At 46.1% G+C, this 21,044-nt stretch overlaps 1 protein-coding gene across 2 annotated transcripts in view; it reads left to right on the plus strand.

Moving 5' to 3' along the window:
* Positions 1 to 21,044, plus strand: part of PSD2 (pleckstrin and Sec7 domain containing 2) — a 32,675-nt gene extending 11,631 nt beyond the window's left edge. Inside the window, exons 7-15 of one of the 2 annotated variants that reach the window (XM_088023620.1) lie at positions 445 to 447; positions 10,376 to 10,465; positions 12,101 to 12,144; positions 13,210 to 13,400; positions 13,576 to 13,646; positions 14,051 to 14,208; positions 15,142 to 15,286; positions 16,580 to 16,723; positions 20,487 to 21,044. In XM_088023620.1, coding sequence (XP_087879746.1) covers positions 445 to 447; positions 10,376 to 10,465; positions 12,101 to 12,144; positions 13,210 to 13,400; positions 13,576 to 13,646; positions 14,051 to 14,208; positions 15,142 to 15,286; positions 16,580 to 16,723; positions 20,487 to 20,696 — 1,056 coding nt within the window. In that variant the 3' untranslated portion in view covers positions 20,697 to 21,044. The remainder of the gene's footprint in view (positions 1 to 444; positions 448 to 10,375; positions 10,466 to 12,100; positions 12,145 to 13,209; positions 13,401 to 13,575; positions 13,647 to 14,050; positions 14,209 to 15,141; positions 15,287 to 16,579; positions 16,724 to 20,486) is intronic. The other variant, XM_028103679.2, reaches the window with a different exon arrangement.

A 21,044-nucleotide genomic window follows, 5' to 3' on the forward strand; every position in this document is an offset into this window, starting at 1 on the left:
GCTTCTAGACTTGGCCCTGTCTTTATCTATCTGAGATCTGCCTGGGTCCCTGCCCCCAAGCAGGACAGTAAGAACAGCTGAGGCACAGGGGAATTAGGGTCTGCTAGATAAGATGTGCCCCCCGCCCACAGCTGTGTCGACTCCAGGCATTGCTAAAAAATCTCATGCTCTACCCCTACCTACAAGAGCCACTCCTGGGGCTACTCTGTCCTACAAGTTTGAATGTGGCCCTCCTTGGCCCAGGCAGCCCCTACCCATCAAATGGTAGGTCATGACCTCCCACCACCAGGCAAACAGTGATGTGACAGGTGGGTGCTCCAGGCTATGAGGCTATATTCTCTCAGCCCTGGGCTTCCTCAGTTTGCTTGTGGCTCAGTAACTCCTTCTTCTTTCCTCCATCTGCTCCGGGGACCCCCCTCTTTGGGCTCTCTTGCCCTCCTTCAGGTGGTAAGTGTAGCTGGTGGTGTGCATGCCCTGTGAGCCCAGACCCCCCATCTCCATGTTCCCCTTCTGTGTTCCCCATCACCTCATCTGGCCCTACCAGTCACTGCCCTGTCATTGCTCACCTAGTGGTGCTCAGAGTCCCTCTGTTGGGTTGGGGATCTTTCATTAACTCCTGGGGACAACAGGCCAGCAAGTCTGGTTCTGGAGTTAACCAAGAAAGCCCAGGGCACAGAGTGAAAGGAAGAGCTAGGACAAACCCAAGTTCAGGTCCTACTCTTGCCTCCATGTGGAAGCTCTGTGACACTGGGCCTCTCTGCGTGTCAGGTGGGAATAATGATTTCCTGACAAGGGTCCTGGGCAGACCGGAGAGAATTAATAGGCACAACACCAAGTGTCAGGGTCTGGCACCTAGTGGGGATTTTATTATGAATAATGTCATTACATAAGAGTAACAGTGGTATGCATTACTGATATTAAAATTTGAATAATGGAGAGCCCCAAGGCCTAGCCTCCAGATCCCTGGAGGGTCACCAATATGAAGACTGCAGCCTGATGGCAACCTCAGCAGGCTTGGGTACAGTGGGACACCTGGCCTGGCAAGGGTGACAGCCTTGGTGACCTCGGCATAAAGAGTCATCCTGTGACGACTTCCATGTGTCTGCCTGGGTTGGCAGCCTGAGCGTGGAACACGCGAGAAGATGTGTATACTCCATGGGAATGTCACCAGAGCTACCGCCCATCAACCAGCTAATGTTCTCCCAAGGTGGCTCACTCTGTTTATGGAGAGCAGGTGTTGCTAGCATACCTCAAAAGGAGCCCTAAACATGCCCCCTGTCCCCTAGCCCCATCCTTGGCCTAGCTTGAGGGCAACCTCAAGACCCAGTTGCAGCCGTGCCAAGTTCTGGAAAGCCTGCTCCATGGTTAAGAACGGCAGTAGCCCCTACCCAGTGACCCCTCAGGCCACGGATACCCCTAAGCTGGGTGGGCCTTAGCTGCACCCCCCCACCCCCCTGCCCCACATCATTGCCTGTGGCTGAAAAGAAACATCAGCCCCTTCCCAGAGCAGAAGTGGGTGGGACAGGGTGGTGGTATCAGCAGCCAATAGACCTTGAGGATCCCCGCATTCTCTCTTGAGGCAGTATTGCAAAAGGATCAAGAGAAAGGGTTCTGGGTCAGAGTTCCCTGTATTTCCCCACACAACAGCTGTATGACCTGGGGCAAGTTACTTACCTCACTAAATCTCAGATTGCCCATCACACACTTCCTGTGGCTTCAGGAGACCACAGGTAGCCCAGGGCTTGCTGCAGTTCTGTGAGCTCTCGAGAGGCCCCCCGCGGGAGCAGAGCTCTCCCCTCTGCTCTCGGTGGCTCTTCGGCATCTCAGAAACGTGGGGCCTGTGAGGGCTCCAGAAACAGCTCCGGTCAGAGAGGGAGGTAGTAAGGCTGCTGACGGAGGGCTGGGTGCATGTTCTTGAGATGCATAATTTTAGTAGATGTTTCATGTGGGCTTGAAAAGAAAGTCCATTCTGCAGCTGGTGGTTGTCATGTTCTGTATGTGTAGATAAGGTCAAGTCTTTTAATTGTGTTGTGCAAGTCTTGTACATCCTTAATAACTTTTTATTGTGGTAAAGTATACATAATATTCCGTTTTAGCCATTCTGGAGTGTGTGATTCAGTGGAATTTAAGTACATTCACGTGGTGTGCAATCATTGCCACTCTGTACTTCCAGAACTTTTTCATCACTCCAGAAGAAACCCTGTGCCCGTTAGCAGTCACACCCCATTCTCTCCTCCCTCCAGCCCCTGGCAACCACTGATTTGCTTTCTGTTTCTATGGATTTGCCTCTTCTGTGTATTTCATGTGAATTCAGTCATACAATACGTGGCCTTTTGTGCCTGGCTTCTTTGACTTAGCGTACGTTTTCAAGGTTCGTCCATGTTCTAGCATGCGTCAATACTTCATTCCTTTTTAGGACCAGATAACATTCCACTGCACGGATATACCACAGTCTGTTTATGCATTTACCTGCTGATGGATATTTGGGTTGTTCTGCCTTCTGAGTATTGTGAATCATGTTGCTGTGAACATTTGTGTACAATTTTTTGTTTGTTTGTTTGAACACCTGTTTTCAGTTCCTAGGAATAGACTAGCTCCCTCACATGCGAATTCTGTGCTTAACTTTTTGAAGAACTGTAAAAATGTTTTCCATAGTGGCTGAGATGTTTTAAATTCCCGCTGCCAGTGCGTAAGGCTTTCTGTTTTTCCACGTCCTCATTAAAACTCCTTTTCCTTTTTTTTTTTTTTTTAAGATTTTATTTATTTGACAGAGAGAGACACAGTGAGAGAGGGAACACAAGCAGGGGGAGTGGGAGAGGGAGAAGCAGGCTTCACGCTGGGCTCGATCCCAGGACCCCAGGATCACAACCTGAACCAAAGGCAGACACTTAACGACCGAGCCACCCAGGCGCCCCAGCATTCCTTTTCCTTTTTACTGATTGATGTCCTAGTGGGTATGAGGCGGTATCTCATCGTGGTTTCCGTCTGCATTTCCCTGATGACTAGTGACGTTGGAGTATCTTTTTGTGTTTTTGTTGGCCACCTGTACATCTTCTTTGGAGAAGTATCTGTTTGAGTACTTTGCCCAATTTTTTTTGGATTTTAAAAAATTTATTTAACAGTTGTAGTAAAAAATATTTTAAATTGTGGTAAAATACACATAGCATAAAAGTTACCATCTTATGTAGTTTAGTTCCGTAGTGTTAAGCGTATCACGTTGCTGTGCAACTAATCTCCAGAACTTTTTCATCTTCCCTGAAACTCTCTACGTAGTAAACAACTACTCCTCAACACCCCCCTCTACCTTGCCCCTGGCATCTACTGTTCCCCTTGATGCTTCTGTGAATTTGACTACTTGAGGTTCCCCAGACAAGAGGAGTCATAGTGAATTTATATTTTTGTAACTGATTTATGCCACTTAGCATAATGTCCTCATGGTTCATCCATGTTGTAGCCTGTGACAGAATTTCTTTCCTTTTTAAGGCTGAATAATATTCCATTGTCTGCATGTATCACATTTTGTTTATCCTTTCATCTGCTTATGGACACTTGGATCGCTTCTACCTTTTGGGTTCTGTGAATAATACTGCTATGGACATATGGATGTGCAGCTATTTCTTTGAAGCCCTACTTTAAATTCTGTTTGGGCAGGGGGCGCCTGGGTGGCTCAGTCCTTAAGCATCTGCCTTCGGTTCAGGTCATGATCTGGGGGTCCTGGGATCGAGTCCCACAATGGACTCCTTGCTCTGTGGGGAGTCTGATTCTCCTTCTCCCACACCCCCTGCTTGTGTTCCCTCTCTCGCTGTGTTTCTCTCTGTCAAATAAATAAATAAAATCTAAAAAAAAAATTATGTTTGGGTATATGCCCAGGAGTGCTATTGCTGGATCATATGCTAATATTATTTTTCACTTTCTGAAAAACAGCCATACTGTTTTCCATAGTGACTGAACCTTTTTATGCTCCCACCAGCAGTACACACATTTTTCAATTTCTCCACATCCTTGCCAGCACTTGTTTTCTGTGTTTTGATAGTAGCCATCTTAATGAGTGTGGAATTACATCTCATTGTGATTTTGATTTACACTTCCCAAATGATTTGTGATGTTGAGTGTCTTTTCATGTGCTTATTGATCATTTGTATATCTTCTTTGGGGAAAGGTCTATTTAAATCCTTTGGGGCACCCGGGTGCCTCAGTTGGTTAAGCCTCTGACTTTTGGTTTTGGCTCAGGTCGTGATCTTAGAGTAGTGAGATCAAGCCCTGTGTCGGGGCTCCGTGCTCAGTGGGGAGTCTGCTTGAGATTCTCTTCCTCTCCCTCTGCCCCTCCCCCCCATGTGCACGCTCTCTCTCTCTCAAGTAAATAAGTAAAATCTTAAATCCTTTGCTCACTTTTATTTTTTATTTTTCAAAGATTTGATTTAAATTTTTTTTTTATTTAAAAATTTTTTTTTAGAGAGCACACACATGTGGGGGGGCAGGTGGGGGTGGAGGTTGGGGGAGGGCAGAGTGGGAGAGAGAGAGAGAGAATCCTAAGCAGGCTCCACATTCAGCACAGAGCCTGATATGTGGCTCAATCTCATGACCCTGAGATCATGACCTGAGCCGAAATCAAGAGTCCTAACTTAACCAACTGAGCCACCCAGGTGCCCCTTAAAGATTTTAAGTAATCTCCATACCCTTCGTGGGGCCTTAACTCACAACCCTGAGATCCAGAGTCACAGTTTCCACCAACTGAGCTAGCCAGGTTCCTCAAAGGATTTGCTCATTTTTAATTGCATTGTGTTTTTATTGTTGAGTTTATATATTCTGGATACGATAACACTTATCAGATATATGGTTAACAGAAATTTTACCCATTCTGTGGGTTGTCTTTTTATTCTCTTGATACATCTTTTGATGCACAGAAGTTTTTAATTTTGATGAAGTCCAATTTATCTGTTTTTTTTTTTCTTTTTGCTTGTGCTTTTGGTGTCATTTAAGAAACCATTGCCAAATCCAAGGTTATGAAGATTTACTCCTATGTTTTCTTCTAAGAGTTTTATGGTGTTGGCTCCCATGTTTAGATCTTTGACTCAATTTGAGTTAATTTTTATATATGGAGTAAGGTAAGCGTCCAGTTTCATTCTTTTGCTATGGATATGCAGTTGTCCCAGCACCATTTGTTAGAGAGGCTATTCTTTCCTCATTAGATGGTCTTGGCCATATTAATCGACCATAATATTACAATATATAAATGTATCAAAGTAACACACTGTGTGCCTTAAACAGATGCAGTGCTTTATGTCAAATTTATTCAATAAAAAACAGTCGATTGTCCATAGATGTTTGGCTTAATTTAGTGATCTGTATGTCTATATTTATGCCAGTGCCACACTGTCTTGATTATGTAGGTCTTTAGGAAGTTTTGGTATCAGGAAGTGTGAGTCTTCTAACTTTGTTCTTTTCCAAGATTGTTTTGGGTATTGGGAACCCTTACAATTACATATTAATTTATGGTTTTACAGTTCTATAAAAAATGCCTTTGGGATTTTTTTTTAAAGATTTTATTTATTTGAGAGAGAGAATGAGAGATAGCACGAGAGGGAAGAGGGTCAGAGGGAGAAGCAGACTCCCCGCTGAGCAGGGAGCCCGATGCGGGACTCGATCCCGGGACTCCAGGATCATGACCTGAGCCGAAGGCAGTGGCTTAACCAACTGAACCACCCAGGTGCCCGCCTTTGGGATTTTGATAGGGGTTGTATTGAATCTATAGATCAGTTTGGGGAGTATTACCATTGTAGCTATATTAAGTCTTCCAATCCATGATCACCACAGGTCTTTCTGTTTATTTAGGTCTTTAATTTCTTCTAGCAATCTTTTATAGTTATCAGTATACAAGTCTTTTATCTCCTTGGTTAAATTTATTTCTAAGTTTTTAATTCTTTTTGATGTTATTGTAAATGAAATTGTTTTCTTAATTTCAGTTTATGATCATTCTTTATTAACATTGATTTTTATGTGCTGATCTTGTATTCTGCAACTTTCCTGAATGTGTTCATTTTTTGGTGTATCCTTTAGGATTTTCCATATACAAGATCATGTCATCTATGAATAGAGATAGTTTTACTTCTTCCTTTCTAATTTGGATGCCTTTTACTTCTTTTGCTTGCATAATTGCTCTTACTAGAACTCCTAGTACATGTTGAAGAGAATTGGGGAAACTGGGCACTCTTGCCTTTTCCTAACCTCAGGGGGAAAGATTTCAGTCTTTCACCATTGTGTATGATGTTAGCTGTGAGTTTTCATAAATGCCTTTTATCATACTGAGGAAGTTCTATTCCTAGTTTATTTAGTTTTTTTTTTTATCATGAAAGCAGTGTTGAATTTTGTGAAATGTTTTTTCTGCATCAATTGAGATGAACATGTAGCTTCCCCCTCCCTTCATTCTATTAATGTGGTGTATTGCATTGTTAGATTTCTGTATGTTGAGCCACACTTGCATTAGTGAGATACATTCCATTTGATCATGGTATATAATCCTTTCAAAATGCTGCTGGATTCTGTTTGCTAGTATTTTGTTGAGGGTTTTTGCATTTATATTCCCAAGGGATATTGTTACATAGTTTTCTTTTCTTGTGATGTCTTTTTCTGGTTTTGTTATCAAGGTAATGTTGGCATTATAGAATGAGTTAGGAAGTTTTCCTTCGTCAATTTTTTGGAAGAGTTTGAGGAGTATTGGTGTTAATTTTTCGTTAAATATTTGGTGAAATTTACTACTGAAGCCATCTGGTTTTGGGCTTTTCTTTTCTGAGGTTTCTGATTATTGGTTCAATCTTTTTACTTCTTCTTTTTTTAAAGGTCTTATTCATTTATTTGAGAGTGAGAGAGAGAGAGCATGAGCAGGGTGAGAGGCAGAGGGAGAAGCAGACTCCCTGCTGAGCAGGGAGCCTGATGAGGGGCTTGATCCTGGGACTCTGGAATAATGACCTGAGCTGAAGGTAGATGCTTAACTGACCCAGCCACCTAGGTGTCCCTCAATCTTTTTACTTTTGATAGATCTATTCAGATTTCCTATTTCTGCTTGAGCATTTTTAAAAGTTTGTATGTTTCCAGAATTTGTCCATTTTATCTAATTGTTATTAATGAATTGTTTAGTATTTTTGTTCTTTTGTTACTGAGAGAGCAGTGTTAAAATTTCCAACCAAGATTGTGAATGTGTCTTTCTCTTTTTGGTTCTGACAATTTTTGTCTTATATTTTTTGAGACTATGCTATTTGGTGCATATACATTTAGGATGCTTATATCATCTGGTAGATTGGCCCTTTTATCGCTATGAAATATCTCTTTTTATCTCTAGGAAGGTTTCTTGTCTTCAAGTCTATTTTCTCAGATATAGTGTGGTTATGCTAGAGTTCTTTTGTTAGTATTTGCATGTATCTATTGCTATCCTTTGTTTTTAAGTTTTCTGTGCCCTTATATTTAAGAGATATGTCTTTTATGAAACACTTTTTAAAAGAATTAAGTCTGATAATCTTTACCTCTTAATCTGACCACTTAATTACTAATATAATTAAATTTAAACATACCAGGATACAATTTGTTTTCTCTGACTTATCAGTTCTATGTTCCTTTTTTCACTCCTTTCTTGCCTACTTTTGGATTATTTAAGCATTTTTTAGAATTCCCTTTTATTCCATTAGCCTGTTAGTTGTTCATTCTTTGAGAATTCTTTTTGTTGTTTGCAGTGTGCATCCTAAATTATTAATGTACTTTTTACAGTTCTTAGGCAATGAAATCATCTTAAAACACCTTAACTCTATTTCTCCATTTATTGCCCTCTCAGCTTATATATTACTGTTGTCATCTTAAACTATTAGATCTTTCTCTATACTTTATTTCCCAGAAAACTTCCTTTCTTTTCTTTTCTTTTCTTTTCTTTTCTTCTCTTCTCTTCTCTATTCTTTTCTTTTCTTTTCTTTCTTCTTAGTCTTAGTCTTATTCTTCTGTAGACTCCATGCTCAGTGTGGAGCCCAGCACAACCTTGAGACCCTAAACTCACAATGCTGAGATCAAGACCCAAGCTGAGATCCAGAGTCAGACACTCAACCTATTGAGCTACCCAGGTGCCCTTCCCCAGAAAACTTCTTATCATTGTTTTATATAATCAATATTCATTTAGATTTAGCCACCCTTTTTGTTGCTCTTCATTCCTTTCTGCTTCTTCATGCTTCCATCTGGGATAATTTTCCTTCTGCCAGAAAAAGTCCCTTTAGTATTTCCTTTCTTAATTTCAACACTGTGTTGAAATTGTGTTGAAGTGTGAATGGGGTGTTTCCCCAGGGCCCCTTGTTCTTGGTGGGCTCTGAATTCCAATTTTTGTTCTCCAGTCCTACTGACCACTCAGTTGCTCGGCCTTTTGGTCACTGCTTGTGAACTGGCAAATGCTTCAGGTAGGAAACCTGCTCCTTATGGGGCTCACATCTCCATGCTTCCCTTCTTGCAGGATCTTTACCCTTGATGTCCTCACTGCTCTTACATTTCTCTAGTGCCTTCACACAGATGTTTTAATATTTTGACCAGCACTTGTTTCTGTTAGGAAGATTCATTTGCAGCAAGATAGCCTGTCATTTCTGGGATTGAAAATCTTGCCTGGTTATTTTTTGATTTTGAACTCCTGACTGGTGGCTGGGGAATGTTGTGTGTGAAACCCAGACATTACTGCCTCATATCCCTCTATTACGAACGCACACATAAGTGGCTGCATATGAAAATACATATATGTATGTGTAAAATATACACATAAACATATGAAACATACTATATCAAGGCATATGTAGGATCTTGTCTCCTTAACCTTTTGGAAAGGTGTAGAAAATTCTTGCTTGTCAGCTACTTATAAAGCCTTATATCCTTGTTTCCTGGATTATTTTCTGTGGTATGTGAATGTTCCACAGGATGTTAATAGATTCTCTTTCTTTTTTTTTTTTTAAGTGTATTTAATCTTTTTTTTTTTAAGATTATTTATTTATTTATTTGACAGAGAGAGAGAGAGAGACAGCAAGAGAGGGAACACAAGCGGTGGAGGGGTGGGAGAGGGAGAAGCAGACTCCCCGCCGAGCAGGGAGCCCGATGCGGGACTCGATCCCAGGACCCTGGGATCATGACCTGAGCCGAAGGCAGATGCTTAACGACTGAGCCACCCAGGCGCCCCAATAGATTCTCTTTCTTAAAATGCTGACAAGGTCAATGAATTTGGGAGGCTGTACATGAAATCCTTCCTTTGGAGACTCTCAACACACAAAAGCGTATTAAAGATTCTGAAACATGTAAATAAACTTATTTGATTATGAAGTCTTTTTGTGGGGGAATACCTATTCCCATCTGTAGGTAAGTCTTGGAAAACACTGCCTTACAGCCAACCTAAATCCACAAAATCCTACGCCAATAAGTATCTGGTGTTCAAGGGTCTTTGTCTTCACAAAGGTGAAGTGCCACCCAGTGTGTCCTCAAACATGGATATTGCAAGAAGAGTCTGAAAGTATGCAGATCAGGTGTTGGGTTTGGAGTGCTGGAGCCCCTCTGCTATTCAGTGGTTTAAAAAAGGCAGAACTTGGGGTACAGTCATTTCCAGCTTTTTGTCTTTTTGTGCCTTCTGGAGTGAAACCATCTGCTTAGGTTCCCTGGGTCCCAGCCCAGCTCAGCATGGGGTACCCATGTGTATTGGTGGAAATTGATTTTTGATTCTCTTAAGACCAACCTCTCCCTCACTTCACCTACCTCTTGGAGGTCTTGCCGCCCCTCTGTACAGGTGAGAGGGTGAGACAGTTGTGACGGAATACACAGAGCTTCTGCTCAGCAGCCAAGAGGCCTGGGTTCAAGTCCTGGTGCTGTGTGACCTTGGGAGAGTTAACCATGGAGTAGCGGGTGAGAGCATGGGCTTTCGTGTCAGACACACTCAGCCCTTCCACTTCCTTGCTGTGTGATCATGGGCACGTCACTTCACCTTCCTACACCTCAGTTTCCTTACCTGTCAAATGGGGATAGTAGTAATACCCACCTCACTTTCTCCTTGTTATGAGAAGGAAATAAAATAATGCATGTCAAGTACAATACCTGAAACATACTAGACACCTGGCAAATGTCATCTGTTATGTTATTTAATCCAACCTGACTCCATCTGGGCTTGAAGAAAACTCCTACTTCTCATTGAGGATCATGTAGAATCTTGAAAGTGAAAAAGAGTTTTGTAAATTCTTGGACACAAAGGGAACTCTAGGCAGTATTTTTCATTACTACCCTTGATGCTGCTTCATCCCTTCTGGCTGGGCAGGGCAGGGTGTGGGGATCATACCAGCCTCCATCCCTACTCTCAGGCAGAACAATTTCTCCATTACAGAACATTGGCAAAAAGATGTCCTGCCAGCAATTCATTGCCAACTTGGACCAGCTGAATGATGGCCAAGACTTTGCCAAAGACCTGCTGAAGGTAAAACCTGTTAAGGGTTCCCATGCCCCCAACTATACCTGGAGTGGGTGGGGAGGAGAGAGGTCTCTGCTCCACTGAATCCTGACAGTCTAGATTTAAAAAAAAAAAAATCTCTACACCAGGTTGCACCTGGGTGTCTGACTCTTGATTTTGGCTCAGGTCATGATCTCAGGGTCGTGAGATCGAGCCCCCCTTTGGGCTCCATGCTCAGCAGGGAGTCTGCTTAAGATTCTCTCTCTCCCTCTCCTTCTGCCCCTCTCTCCTCAAATAAATGCCACAAATCTGTTTAAAAAAATAAGCTCTACACCGAACATGGGGCTTGAACTCATGACCCCAAGATCAAGAGTCACATGCTCCACTGACTGAGCCAACCAGGCCCCTCTGACAGTCTACATTTTTAACACTGGGGTCATGGTTACCATGACTTTGGGATAGAGTTAGTGACCATCCAGTTCAACATTAGACTGTTGCATGTTCCCTGAGTTAGGCAGAGGGGTAGGCTTTATGAGATTTGTTTTTAGCACTGCATTCTCTTCATTGCTGTCATGATAAGCCTCAAAGCTACCAACAGTTGTCATAGCTGCTGCAGCCATCACTGACTCTCTCTATGTCCACCACCGTCACCACAACTGTCATTGTCATCACCGCAGGGAGAAACCCACCCATTTCTCCAACATCACCAGGAATTAAGGAATTCTAGTTTACTCCTGAGGCTGAAACCCAGGGTGGAACTCTGGCCTTTCAAGCCTGGTCAGTTCTCTGCCTTGGAGGAAGAGTAGCAGGTGTTTTGGGGGGTAAATGAGGAGTTCAGTTTTTTTATTTTTATTCTTTAAAGATTTATTTATTTGAGAGAGAGAGAGAGTGCGAGAGTGAGTATGGGGAGGGCCGGGGCAGAGGGAGAGAGAAAATCTTAAGCAGGCTTCATGCCCAGCTCAGAGCCTGATGCAGGGCTCTGAGATCATGACCTGAGTTGAAATCAAGAGTCGGATACTTAATCGACTGAGCCAACCAGGTGTCCCAATGAGTTCAGTTTTAGATAGTGAGTTTGAAGGATATGGTGATACTGGGTAGGTAGTTAGATAGTGAGTCTGGAGGCCAAAAAATAGAACATTGTCTCCATCACTCTTCTTATCATAATCATCTTCTTCATCATCAAGAAGGGCTTGTTAAGAATGTATTTGTAAGTGAGATAAAATAATCCCAGTCCCAACACCCACCTATCCGCTTCTCCCCATCTACCCATTTACCCAACCTCCCATGCCCCCGTCCTTTTATCCATTCACCTACCCAGAAACTCATTCACCTGCCCCTACCCTACCCATTCACCCATCATCCACACATACACCTCCTACATGCTTGCACCCTCACCCACCCACTAATTACCCCCCCATCCACCTACCCACCAAGCTATCTACCCAACTCTTCCTCATATCTATGCACCCATTCATCTAAACAATCATCTACCCACCCACCCCCATTCATTCATCCATTCAACAAACAGCTGTGAATCAAACACCCATTTTGCCCTACTGGCTGAAAAGATGCTTCCTCACTGCATCCACATTACTAGAGGTAGATGGAGATTTCTTTGACTCTTCATCTGAACTCCTCTCTTTCTCTTTTTCCCTGTCCCAGACCCTTTACAACTCCATCAAGAATGAAAAGCTGGAATGGGCCATGTGAGTAGTGCCCATGGGCACAGGTATGGGCAAAGTGAATTACTGGGAAGGAAAAGGGGGAGTGGCTGACGGTGCAGGGAAGGCACTCCTGTCACTCTCCATGGTGCTGATTTCTCCCAACTCACAGTTCTGGTGACCCCTGTCCAGCTGGCCGCACCAGGTGTTGAGTTCCCCTTTGGGTACATTTTCTGTCTTGATAAAAATGTTAAACTGGTGTGGAATTGATTAAACTGTGACTTTAGTTTCATGATGTCCACAACTTATTTTCTGTACTGGGGATATTGCCACTATTCCCAGTGATGATAGCTCTTTCCCTTTTGGGAGGTAGGTAGACAGGAGGCACGAATCCCCCTATAACACCAAGAATATGACCATGTTTAGGTAGTGACTGCTCTTGGCAGTGGAGAGAGGTGACTGCCCCCTAACTTCTTCCCCTGCAAAGGCAGTGAGACTTGGAAATGCCCAGCCATCTGGAAAGAGGTGTGGTGACGTTGCTGGGTGGGGAGACTGAGAGGCTCCTGGGGAAAGTGGCTGCCCCACTCTCCTGTGCACCCCCGGGCAGCCTTGGTCTTTGGGTCCATGTAGAAATCACAGGTAATGATTGTTAAGAACCCCACAAACCTTGGGAAGAGCTGGCATTCTTCTCCCAGAGCTCTACTGGGGATCCTAGACATTAGGGCCCTCATCTACTGGCCGAGAGTGTGTCTGTGGGGCTTGGACAGCCACTTCAGTCTGGCCGTGAGTCACTGCTCCCTGGGGCTGGGCTTTCAGGGTTGGAGAGAGGAGAAGAAACACCAGGAATGAAACTAGTAAGGTCTCCAACTTTGTGGTCAGTGGTGAGGATTAGAGTTTGGAGGCCAAAAATCACAGCTCAGATGACAGGGGTCGGAACTGAAGACTGAGGGCAGGGGTCAAAGATCTGGAACTGTGATCTGGAATTGGAACCTCCTTATCTCTGTTCTCCACCTCTGACTGTTTCCCAGAGAGGGGCCGGTGGGGAGAGAACATGTCCATGTGGGGCTAAGGCTTCCATGGAGGTGGTGCTCAGGCCTAGCATTTTCCTAGTGATGAGGACGAGCTGAGGAAATCACTCTCTGAGCTGGTGGATGACAAGTTTGGGACAGGCACCAAGAAAGTGACACGGATCCTGGATGGTGGCAACCCCTTCCTGGATGTCCCGCAGGCTCTCAGTGCCACCACCTACAAGCATGGTGTGCTGACTCGGAAGACTCACGCCGACATGGATGGCAAGAGGAGTGGGTGTCAGGCGGGGGAAGGGGCACGGGGAGGGATGCTAGTTCGGGGGAGAGGGTTTGGCCCCCGTGGTCACTCCTCTGGGGTTGCACACCCAGACAGACATGTAGGGGCATGCAAGGGAGGAGATATTGGGGTGGGTGGTTGTGGCCACACTACCCATACCCCCATCCCTAGCACCCCGTGGGAGGCGTGGCTGGAAGAAATTCTACGCGGTGCTCAAAGGGACCATCTTGTACCTACAGAAGGTGAGAGACTGCCCCAGAGTCCTTACCCAGGAAGGGCCAGTGCAGTCCTCCAACTGGCCCTTGTCTTGTGGTGCCCAGAGGGGTCCCTGGCAGGACCTGGGGCTTAGGCAGATGCTGGATCCTTCCCTCATTGAAGCCTGACTCAGGCTCATAGAGCTTTGGGTTTTCAGGGAGGGGTCTTGCAAATGCCCAGGGGCTCAGAAGCTCTTTCTGGGCCTTGGGACAAACCAGGGTGTGGAGCGGAGTGGCCGGCATGCTTTGTTGGGTGGGCATGGCACTACAGGGGCAAGAGCTGAAAAATGGAGGGAGTGGAGGGATAGGAGGGATAGCACGAGGAAGTATGGGTTAGTGAACCTGAGCCTGGCAATGACAGAGCCTTGCCTGCCCCCGCTGCACCTGTCTAGGATGAGTACAGGCCCGACAAAGCTCTGTCTGAGGGTGACTTGAAGAACGCTATTCGCGTGCACCATGCTCTGGCCACCAGGGCCTCTGACTACAGCAAGAAGTCCAACGTGCTCAAGCTGAAGACAGCTGACTGGAGGGTCTTCCTCTTCCAGGCACCGTAAGTAGGAGTGGGAACCCCCTCCCTCCCATCTTGGGCTCGGGGCCTGCAGCATCGAGCCTGGACCGCACCCTACTCCTCATCCACCTTAGGCGAGGTGCTGTCAGCTTGCCCTGCACGTCAGCCATAAGAGTGAGTGTATCTGCTCGGCACAGACCAACTGCTGGGGTCCCCTGAAATACAGGTTCTCAAGTGTGGTCCTCTCAGCATCTCCGGGAAATGCATTAGAAATGCAATTTCTCTGACCCCACCATAGACCTACTGAATCAAACTCTGGGGCTGGGCCAGCAGTTGTATTCTAACAAGCCCTCCAGGCGATTCTGTTGCACACCGAAGTCCCTAAATTGGGGGCAGATGGAGCCTTAATGAATCATCCTTCACTGTAAATCGGGGTGGGGAAATGGACGGGAAAGACTCGTCTCATAGTTTCCCTGGAAGGCCTTCTGTCCACTCCTCTACACCCTATCCTGTGACTTGAGACTGGAGTTTCATGTGTCAGACAGGCTTAAAAGGAGGGAGGCTGGTAGGTGACCTCTCAGGATGGGAATGTGCATTGTGGGCAAGGTAGTGGGGCATGGACAGGAGGCCTGAGTGGGGATACCACTTGCCTGTTGCCTCTAGGATCCAGAGATCCAGGGATCAGCCTGGGCCCACTGGCTCTAGGGCCTGTTGCTCCATGGCTATTAACTCTGGACCTGGACAGCTTTTCTTTCATGGTAAAATCCAGGTCTTGCCTAGGAGCTGGGACAAAGGCGAGCTCCCTACACAGACTTGAGCCATCGAGCCCCCATCCTGCCTTCCTCCTTCACTCCTTTGTCCCACTTTGTGAAGGGAGTGGCTCCCTCCCTGTACCAGGCTAGCGGTGGGTCCTGGGACAGCAGGGAGTCCTATTGTGAGGAGCTGGTGCCCTCTCCCCTCTCCTCCTGTCCCCAGGAGCAAGGAAGAAATGCTGTCGTGGATCCTTAGGATCAACCTGGTGGCCGCCATCTTCTCAGCCCCCTCCTTCCCTGCTGCTGTCAGCTCCATGAAGAAGTTCTGTCGGCCCCTGCTGCCCTCCTGCACCACTCGCCTCTGCCAGGTATGAGCTCCTGGGACCCCAACGCCACCTCCTCAGGCTGCGTCCAGCCAGGCCCCCTCCATTCAACAGCCTCTTACCTCAGCTCCTCTATGGTGCCTGGCCTTGGGCTAAGAGACAAGGTGAAGAGACAGATCTTCTCCTTCATCCCCATTGCACCCCATCCCCATTTACAGATGGGAAGACTGAGGCCACACAGCACACAGAGGCCTGCGTTCTTCTCTGCCAATGGCGTGGTATCCTGTGGATGTCATTTTGGGTCTGTGGGCATGGTGCGTGTCTGAGCATGAATGCGAGAGAATGTGTGTGTCACAGGGAGCCAGGGACGGGTGATGATTTGGCTGGCCCTTCATCAAGTGCTCTTTTGCTGTCCTTCCCTACCCTTAAGTATTTTATTTGTAATCCTAAAAAAAACTCTTACTCATCAATACTTGAGTTTTTCAGGGTTTTTTTTGGCGAGGACAAGATAAATGGTGGACCACCACTTGGCAGGTGGAGGGCAGAAGGAGCTCCGTACTTCCTGTCTTTGTCAGGGCCTTTTTCATACTGGTCCCTTGGCCTGGGTCTCTCCACTGAGCTCCTAGGCTGCAGCTTCTGCCCAGAGCCCCTGTGCATGCACAGGCAGTGCGCGTGCACGCACACACACACACACACACACCCACACACCCCAGGCACACCTATACCATACAGGCACACGCGTATGTGCATACACACCTGCTGTGCACCCACACCCCGACTACACACATGCAGCTTGTTGCCCACACAGCACCAAGTGGTGTGGCTGTACTTTGGTGGGTGGGACGTATGTGCACACTTGTCTGTGAGTCACAGTGTCTCTGACTCTGTGGGTATGATCCTGGGTCTGTGACCATTGTAGGAGCCTGGGCAGAATCCGAGAGAATGTGTGCATCGTATGGAGCCGGGGTAGCTGAGGCCAGACCCTTCCTTGGTCCATTGTGTTTGTGTGTGCATGTGAGAGTCCATATGAACCTGTGTGTGGGGGGGTTTCTGGTGGGATTGTGTGTCTGTGTCAGGGAATGTCTATGTGCACATTCTAGTGTGAGGGTCTCTCATCTCCTGAGCCTGCCGTGGATTTATCTCGGAGGACTGATGCCAATGAAAGCGAGGCAGGAAGGAGGAGGGTGGAGGGGCCCTCCCTCAGGTCCCTCACATACTTGATGACCCTGGCCAGTCTTCAGTTTCCCTTTGTTGAAGCAGACCCAGCATGACAGGTTTAGACCCACGCCTTTGACATCTTGAAAATGGAACCTCATAGTCTGGGATTTGTCTATGCAGGAGGAGCAGCTGCGTTCTCATGAGAATAAGTTGAGGCAGGTGACTGCGGAGCTGGCTGAGCACAGGTGTCACCCCATCGAGAAGGGCGTCAAGTCCAAGGAGGCTGAGGAGAACCGGCTGAAGGAGCACTATCTCACTTTTGAGGTGGGTTTTCCTTGGGGCTGATTGCGAAGGACAGGGCTGGGGCAGAAGGAGGAAGCCAGCTCTTCTCCCTCCTGTCACCAACATCATTCTGCAGCCAGGGGCTCCTGGTTTGGGGGTTCTCCACTTTGGGGGCTCCCCTGAGGCAGTCAGGAGCCATGCATGGCCTCCTGTGGGCCAGTCTCTGCACAGTCCAGCTGCCAATTGTTAATCAAACAGCTGTGCCCTCACTTGTGTCTCTCAAAGAGCACCAGGTGGGCCTCACCCTTCTCCAAGCCACTCCTCACCTCCACTCCCCCCATGACCCAGCCTCTTGGGGAGCTGTTACAGCTAAACCACAGACAGCTCAAGCCCACCTGCGTGACCTGCCCTGCTTTTGTCTTCTTTTCCTCTTCCACAGATGTTTATCAAGCACAGCAACCAAGTTCTCCCTTCTCTCCATCTTGTCTCTCCCTGCCCCCCTACCCTGATTCTGCCTCCTGATGCTCTGTAAATGGGGCTGACGGAACATCGCCTTCATTGGGTGACGGAGAGGGGGTCAGCTTGGAGGAGGGAGGCAGGAACCACTTGTCCCTTTTGGACTGGCCTTTGTATTGACCTGCAGGCGGGGGTGGACAATATAAAGGCTGAGACTGAGCCTTTGGAGCAGGAAAGGCAGGAAGTCACCCATCTCAGTCTCTGGATTTCTACATTGATTTTCTATTGAGGTGTGAGGAAGAGAGGAGAGTTCCCAAGAGATATCCTGACCTTTTGAAAAACAAAACTGTACTGCTTTCAGAGTCTTCTCAGACCCACTCTTTCTGCAATGTAAGAAAAAAAAGGGTTGGCAAAAGCTACAGTGGACTGATCACTTGCCAATTGTTAAGCATGATCACCTTCACTCCCTTGTACTGATGGATTTAATCCTCATGTCAACTCTGTTGAAATGGGTTCTGTTATCCTCATTGTACAGATGGGAAAATTGAGGCTTGGAGAGGGCAGATCACTTGCCTGAGGTGACAGTTAAGAAGTGTAGGAGCTAGGATCCTAACCTAGGCGATTGATTCTAACTCCAGCACTCAGGTCTTTCTCACTTCCCCCTGGCTTAACTGGGGGCGGGGGTTGTGTAGGGGAGGTGAAGCCCAGCAATGAAGGGTCTTTCTCTGCTCATGTGGCAGAGTTGCGTGAGAACAATATCTCCTCACCTTTAGTCTTTGCTTCTTCTAGGACCTCAGCCTCTCCTGACTGTGGTGAGGGCTGGAAGCTCAGAGTCAGGCTCTCAGACATGGCTGGCCAAATTTCCCTCCTAAATGTTTACCAATTTATAACGCATTTTTTTTGAGGTGGGGGGAAAGGGGCAGAGGGAGAGAGAGAATCTTTTCTTTTTTTAAATTTAAATTCAATTAGCCAACATATAGTACATTAGTTTCAGGTGTAGAGTTCAGAAATTCATCAGTTGCATATAATACCCAGTGCTCATCATGTCATGTGCCCTCCTAATGCCAGTCGCCCAGTTACCCCATCCCCCCACCCACCTCCCCAGGAGAGAGAGAATCTTACGCAGACTCCACACTCAGCATGGAGCCTGACACAGGGCTTGATCTCAACAACCCTGAGATCATGACCTGAGCCGAAATCAAGAGTCTGATGGTTCACGACTGAGCCACCCAGGTGCCCCCACAATTTATAATACTTTAAATAGCTTATGAATGTACTTGTCTGTTCATGCCCTCACCAACACTGGACACTCCTGAATGTCTTAATCATCGTCAATCTGATAGGTTTAGTAAGGGGTATCTCATTGCTATTTTAATTTGGATTAAAAATTCTTTAATTGTGTGGGGCACCTGGCTGGCTCAGTCGGTTGAGTGTCTGCCTTGGGCTCAGGTCACGATCCCAGGGCCCCAGGATCAAGCCCTGTGTCAGGTTCCCTGCTCAGCAGGGAGCCTGCTTCTCCCTCTCATCCCTGCTCGTGCTCTCTATCTCTGTCTCTCTCTCTCAAATAAATAAAGAAAATCTTAAAAAAAATTTTTTTTAAAATTGTGGTAAATACACATAGCATAAAATTTATCACCTTAACCATTTTAAGTGTATATAGTTCAGTAGTATTAAGTCTACTCACACTGTGGTGCAACCAATCTCCAGAACTTTTTCATCTTCCCAAACTGAAAACTCTACACCCATCAAAGGGCAGCTCCTCCCCACCTCCCCCGTCCCCCCCCCCCCGCAACCACCATTTTATTTTCTATCCCTGCGAATTTGACTCCTCTAGTTACTGCGTATTAGTGGACTAATACAGAATTTGTGTTTTTGTGCCTGGCTTATGCTCAAGTTGATCCATGATGTGGCATGTATTAGAATTTCCTTCCTTTTTAAGGCGGAATACTATTCCATTGTATCTAGATACCACATTCCTTTATCTTTTCATCTGCTGCTGGACATTTGGGTTGCTTTCATCTTTGGCTTTTGTAAGTAGTGCTGTTATGAACATGGGTATGCAAATATTTCTGAGACCCTGCCTTAAATTCTTTTGGGTGTATACTCAGAAGTGGTATTGCTGGAGCACAAGGCAATATTATTTTTAACTTGCTGAAGACCAGCCATACTGTTTCCTTTTTGTGTGTGTGTAAAGATTCATTTATTTATTAGAGAGAGTGTGGCAGAGAGAGAGGGAGAGGGAGAGACTCTCAGGCAGACTTTCCGCTGAGCACAGAGCTCTATGCGGGGCTCCATCTCATGACTCTGAGATCATGATCTGAGCCAAAACCAAGAGTCGGATGCTCAATCAACTGAGCCCCCAGCTGCCCCCAGACTGTTTTCTACGGCCGTGTGCCATGGTTCTCACCAGCAGTGCATGAGAGTTCTAGTCTCCCTACATCTTCGCCAACACTTACTCTCTGATTTTTCTTTGATAGTAGATGTTCCAATAGATGTGAGGTGGTATCTCATTGTGGTTTTGATGTGCATTTCCCTGATGATGACTGATGTTGAATATCGTTTTGTGAGCTTATTGACTGTTAGTATGTCTTCTTTGGAGAAATGTCTATTTAAGACATTTGCCCTTTTTAAATTGGGTTGTTTATATTTTTGTTGTTGAATTGTAGGAGTTTTTCATATATTCTAGATATTAGATCCTTATCAGATATAGGATTTGCAAATATTTTTTTCCATTCTGTGGATTGCCTTCTCACTCTATTGGTTGTCCTTTGATACACATGAGTTTTTTTTTTTTAAAGATTTTATTTAAGGGCATATTTATTTCACTTAAAGATTATTTTTTACTTATTTATGAGAGAGAGAGAGAGAGAGAGAGAGAGAGAGAAGGAGAGCACAAGCAGGAGGAGGAGCAGAGGGAGAGGGAGAAGCAGACTCCCCACTAAAGCAGGGAGCCCAAAAGGGGTAGGTCAGTCCCAGGGCCTGGGATCATGACCTGAGCTGAAGGCAGACCCTTAACTGACTGAGCCACCCAGGTGCCTCTGATACACATGAGTTTTAAATTTTGTAATCCCACTTGTCAACTTTTATTTTGGTTGTACTTTTGCTGTCATACTCAAGAAATCAATGCCACTTAATTTGAATTTTTTAAAGTTATAAGTAAAAGTTTTGTGTATGTCCCTTGCCTATTTTTTAATTGGATTGTTTATCTCCTTTTTATTGATTTGTGAGAGCTCTCTGAGTATTAAGGAAATTAGTCTTTTGTCACATAAGGTCCAAATACTTTTTTTTGTGTGTGTTTTGTTGTTTGTCCTTTGACTTTGTTTTTGGCCTTTCTCTGCCTTTTTTCTAGAAAAGCCGATATGAGACCTATATCCACCTCCTGGCTGTGAAAATCAAAGTGGGCTCCGATGACCTGGAGCGGATTGAGGCCCGGCTGGCCACTCTGGAAGGGGAGGATCCTTCTCTCCGCAAGACACACTCAAGCCCCGCCCTCAGTCAGGGCCACGGAACTGTGACTGGCAGCAAAGCCAGGAAGGATACCACCGGGCCTGATACTTAGCTGGCATGGATGGGCAGGCCCCAGAGGCAGGCAAATGTCCCCAGAGGGGTCAGTGAGCACAATTCCAGCCAGGGACCACTTGCGCCAGCTCCAGGCAGTTGACAGGCAGCTAGAGGGGTGCAGAGAGCCCCGTGGGCCAAGGAGATGGAGATGCTATTCGTGGCGTTGATCTTCTTGCATCCTGGGGTTCCTCTGGGCCTCAGACCTTCTCCCCAGCCCTCACATTCCTCCCCACCATGGAGCCTCATTTTGTAGGCCAGTTGTGTGCATGCTCTAGACATGATCTCACTGGAGGAGGAGGAAGGGCAGCTGGCTTCCCAGGCCCTCCTCCCCTTCTCACAAGTTCCT

Source organism: Eumetopias jubatus, unplaced genomic scaffold (assembly GCF_037043125.1).
Source record: "Eumetopias jubatus isolate StellerSeaLion01/CBP00866 unplaced genomic scaffold, mEumJub1_p1.0 scaffold_5, whole genome shotgun sequence".
Classification (NCBI taxonomy): Eukaryota; Metazoa; Chordata; class Mammalia; order Carnivora; family Otariidae; genus Eumetopias; species Eumetopias jubatus.